Source organism: Acomys russatus, chromosome 32 (assembly GCF_903995435.1).
Source record: "Acomys russatus chromosome 32, mAcoRus1.1, whole genome shotgun sequence".
In the NCBI taxonomy this organism is placed as follows: Eukaryota; Metazoa; Chordata; class Mammalia; order Rodentia; family Muridae; genus Acomys; species Acomys russatus.
In genome coordinates, this window is record NC_067168.1 from 16,589,924 (window position 1) to 16,595,072 (window position 5,149).

A 5,149-nucleotide genomic window follows, 5' to 3' on the forward strand; every position below is an offset into this window, starting at 1 on the left:
TCATGTATGCCTAGTGCAGAAGAAAGGCCTGACAGGGGGATGGAAGGTTCCAGGAGGGTAACTGTATATGAGGGAACTCTTGGCTACATTCAAGAAGCTGACACATCCACCCTCACAGTCAAGGAGCACGCCAACCCGGCCCACTGGCTTCTCTACATAGTGGTGGATTCCTGGGAAGGTGGAGAATAGGCTGTAGTGATTATCAAGTTTCATACACACAAGAAGAAATGCACTCTTAGATTCGATTTGCTGCCTTGTGTCCATTAACCAGTCATCCTGACAGACCCCTACAACCCAGTCCCAGGAATCTCTCAAATCGATCTCCCAGTAATATTTCCCAGAGGTGAAGCTCTGTGATCCCCGGGCAGCAAAAGTGTGTCCAGTAGATTCCACAGTCATCCCATGACGCTGAGATCTCGAACAAAATCTTTTCATGTTATGTAATAATCGGTCCATGTTGTAAGTGAATATCGAAACATTTTCAAAGGCAATGTTCACTGTGGGAAGAGGCAACAATTTAGTTAAAATGACCATTTACATTTCTCAAGTGAAAGAGGAACCTGGACACTTCCTGAATAAGACTAGAGAGTTAAATGTGTCTCAAATACTTCAATGCTAAGAAATTCCACATGAAACAGAGTAGAATCATGATTTTTAAAAAATTTTCATGCTGTAGAGAAGGGAGTTTCAGCTTATTTCTGTCAGGTGACTTTTAATTGCACTGGGAAATTGGAAGACATATGCACTTTATTGAGGGCCACAGCATAGGTTGTCCTCCATAAAAAGTTATTTCTAAGACTAGGCAGTAAATGTTGGTACTTCTATTTGTTTGTCAGTAACCCTGTTTCTACTCAAGCAATGGCTAAAGATGCATTAGAAGTGGTTCCCAGGGAGTCACTGTCTACCTTTAACCCCTTGTTCCTCTGATGCTCTTGCCCTGTAAGGTTGAATTCCTATTTCAGTACTCAGGAACTGCCTCATATCCTATCAACTTGTTTTATTTTCTTGCTCATGATAATATGCCTTTCTGTATATAGATTTTTATGTTTATTATTCAGTTCTCTTTGATACAGAGTCTTGATATATATTTTCATCTGGCCAGGGACTCATTTCATCAACAAATCTAACATCAGACACATGGACCATCTTCGTGTCTCTACGTTTAATGTTGTGATTATAAGTGTATACCACTATATTTTTACTCTAAGATGTGTAGTTTACTTCAAAAATTCAACTGGTAAAATGCTTGAGAAAAAAAACAATCAAATATCTGCACTGTTGGGTATACTTCATATGATTTAAATGATGACTGAATCAATTTCTCTTTCTTGTGTCTCAAGGAACAACGGATAATGTATTTTCAGCCTGTATCAAATATTAATATTCATCAACAATTTTGTTTGTAACATGATCCTGTGAATAAATAGAATTACACATGTGGGTTTCATAGGCATATCTTTCAGGAAGGTAAAATGTTCATGTGTGCAAATCTTATCTCACTGTTGAAGGGCATCTCTGGTCATTGCGTCAGTGCTGACACTCACCTTGGAAGCGGTTGGACCTTTCAGTCAGTCCAGTGATGGGCAGGGCCCTGAGTTCCGGTTTCATACGCTGGGGCAGGCAGAGCTGCACTGATTCACTCCTGCAAGGAGAAGAAGACATTGATCTGCCTGGTGCTAAAGATATCAGCACAGAGATCAGGAGAAATCCTCACTCCAAGTTTAGTCAAAGGCTCAGGGGTTAAGTCCCTATGCACACAAGCCTGACGACCTCAGTTCAATCTCTGGAACCCATGGTGGAAAGAGAGGACTGTCTCCTGAAAAATTGTCCTCTGACTCCACATATGTGCAATGCACACACACACATGTACTTCCATAATTCCGATTAATAAAACAGTGCTCACTGGAACTTCTTTCAGACAAGCACTTCCCATATCATAGGCTCCCTTTGACCAGGGTCCTCTAGTCCTCCTGGAATCTCCTATTTACTCTTTGTGAAGCCCTTCCTGCTACCCATCCTTTCTCCATGCTCTCTGCCATTTCTTCTATACCAGGAAACTACAGCCCATGAGCCTCAACGTTTATGATTTCAAAACTAGAAATCTTACCATCTAGTCCTCTTGCTACACTTCCATGTGATAGAGAAAGCAAAGGTACTTTCTGGAAATGAGGTTTCAAGTCATATACATGACAACAATCTCAAACACACCACCCAAACAAATGAGTATTTCTATATGAAACAGATTGGTAGTTTTATAGCAGAGTTCAGAGTATCCTGTCTTGCACTGGGAACTAAACTCACCTCATGAACATGGCCTCCAAATCCTGCAAAGAAAACAAGAAAAACTTAGTTTTCTGAAGGAATTGCATACAATGATGAATATAACATTCCTATAAATGTTAGTCATCATCACACTGATCGACCCTGCAAATTATTTTCCAGCCTCAGGATAATGTCCACCCTGCAGGTTAGCAGAGGGGGATTCTTGGTGAGAGCAGAAAGTAGGCCATCATGCACCACAAATAAAGACCTTAAATCAAAACACCAACCTCCAAAATAACCCTCAAAATACAGCTTGTAAAAACTAGAAATTAAGTGAGAGAATTCTTTAACTGTGCACGATGTCCAAGGAGCATGAAAATGGAGAATTTGCTGACAGAAACAACCTGATTTGGGCAAACTACAAGAGCTAAAGTGAGGTATAGATGAGGAATCTACAGACACAAGGTCAACAGGCTTGTTCTTCTAAGAGAAATCAATGGCTAATGGCTGAGTTGGCCAAACATCTTCCTACAGTTACTTCCAGCTTCAGTCTCCTACCCACCATCCACGGAGTTGACATTCTCTTCTCTTGTTCTATGATAAAATTTAGTTTCTCTGGATTGCCCATAAAACATCATCTCCCTGAGAACAAGTGCAGGTTACACAGAAAGCTCTCTTAAATGTGACATTCAACAGTGTGGGACTATGAAAATGCATGCTTTTCATGCACGCTTCCATGCTCACCTGGAGCAGCAGCACATATGGCTGCTGGGACATCGTCATCAGCTCTTGATACATCTCGATCAGCTGATTCCTCTTTTGGACCATCATGGCTTCACTTTTCCTGAGTTCCTCTAAAACAGTTTGGCCTTCATGGTTCACACACTCTAGATGCTGCCTTTCTTCCTCATAGAGGCGTGGGTGCAGCTTCCTGTACTCTGTCCTGATCATCTCTTTCCGCAGAGTCACATAGTCCTGAAAGAAAAGGGACATTCTAGAGCTATTTACAGAGTATTTTATCCTCTCCACTGACTCTGTGTATGTTTAAATTTGACCAGTGCATCTTATCACTCTGCTGCACACACTGATTTATTGTGCCCACTTTTCAGAATTGTAAATTCTTTGAAATCATTTATTTCTTCTTTATAATAAAACAAGCAGACAATCCCACTCTTTCCTATAAGCATTTTCATCTATGAAAGGAGATCTGGAGCTACTTAAAGAAAGGGAAATTGACAGTTCACATCTTTATTCTAATGTTGAACTCTGCATGCATTAGTTAAACATCATGGGGCACTTATAGAGGTGAATGCAGTGTGTGCACTGTCAGCAGTTCACTCATTAGCCTCAAACTTCTCTGACACATGTTCAGGGCATCCTTCTGCAGACAGGATTGTATTTTACACTAAAACCTTGAAGGGAACAGAAAATGTTTTCCTGGCATCACATCCCATGTCTTAGACTCAAATGACAAATGACCTAGTTTGCAATATCTGCCTCAAGCTGCTTTAAGCTTCAGTCTCATACTCACCATCCACTGAGACTTCACTCTTTTCTCTGCCTCTAGATTCTCCTGATTTTCTTGGGTCTTCTCCCATAAAGATGCCATCTGCTTTAGAAGTCTCTCCTGTCATAAAAGTAAGTATCCGGTTTAGATAAATAGATACTGGTAAATGACTCTTCAGCAAGGAACACAATACTTTAGGGAGAGTAGAAGGATGATAATGTTATTTTTTACTTTTGGTAACTATGAATTCTAGACATCAAACTATAGAAATATTATATATAGCAGTACTCATTGCTCAGTGGAGTGATTAATAAGCCTTACAGATGTGTGGATGATTTACATTGCATTTGGATGCCAAGATGTTTCTCTCTAGATAATTCCAGTGTACTTTCTACAATTTGTCTCCAGTTGTAAGTACTTTTTCCACACATCACTACCTTAGTTTTCTCAGCAATGGCCTGAGCATAATGTACCAACTAACTATAAATGATCTTTACACTTGTGGTTTTCCCAAGCGATGTTTACATTTATCATCACTCTTCCTCCATTAGCTATTTTAAAATTCCACCATTCAGGACACAATGGCTTCCCCATACTGAGGATAGGCATCTTCCTGTGCTCAGCTAAGCTCCTGCTCTCCACTTTTCATGTTCTCTCAGAAACATCACTTACCATTTGCCCCTCAGAAGCTGCTTCAATGGGACAGTGTCTGTGACCCATGTGCTCCTGGGAGTCAGAACACAACTGACAGAGGGGGATCCAGTTCTCCTCACAGAAGATCCTCTTTGTCTCCTTGTGGGTCACACACCTGTGCTCCTCAGAGCTCAGGTACTTCATGAGGCTGTGTTGTCTGGCCATGGACACCAGCCTCTTCAGAAGAATGTTGGTTCTGAGATCCTTCTGCTGGGATGGATGCCTACAAGTGGGGCAGGGAACAGGGAGCTGCTTGTCTTCCCAGGAAAGGCAGAGGCAGGCCCGACAGAAGCTGTGGCCACAGCTGATGGTGACTGGGTCTGTAAGGCTGTCCAGGCAGATGAGGCAGGTGAGCTCTTCCTTGAAGGTTTGTGAGATGTCTGACTCCATTTTTCCTAGGAAAGAAATCAAAATGCCTACTATTGGACCCAAGGGAAGCAAGAGACTACAGAAACTCTGATTTACATTTTAATTGAGTTCTGTTTATGGGAAAAGTATCTTCTTTTTCTTTTATGACCAAGAGAAAACTAAGCATTGGATTGTGGGTGCATATGTTTCCTGTTTCACTTTCCCTGATGGAAACAGAGATTGATCTCATGGCCTTCTGTGTCCTCCTATCTCCTTTTACCAGGTGACAAAGACCAATTTGACACCTGGGTTCAAGGTCAGAGAAAAATTATCAGTGTT

The 5,149-nt window shown here is 41.3% G+C and overlaps 1 protein-coding gene across 1 annotated transcript; it reads right to left on the bottom strand.

The window, feature by feature from the left end:
• On the bottom strand, positions 1-4,852 carry LOC127183873 (tripartite motif-containing protein 43-like). Its single transcript, XM_051139973.1, has 6 exons — positions 4,442-4,852; positions 3,794-3,889; positions 3,007-3,237; positions 2,302-2,324; positions 1,545-1,642; positions 1-497 (listed from the first exon to the last, which is right to left on the bottom strand). The coding sequence occupies exons 1-6, from the start codon at positions 4,850-4,852 to the stop codon at positions 1-3; spliced, it is 1,356 nt and encodes a 451-aa protein (XP_050995930.1).
• Between the last annotated feature and the right edge of the window lie 297 nt (positions 4,853-5,149).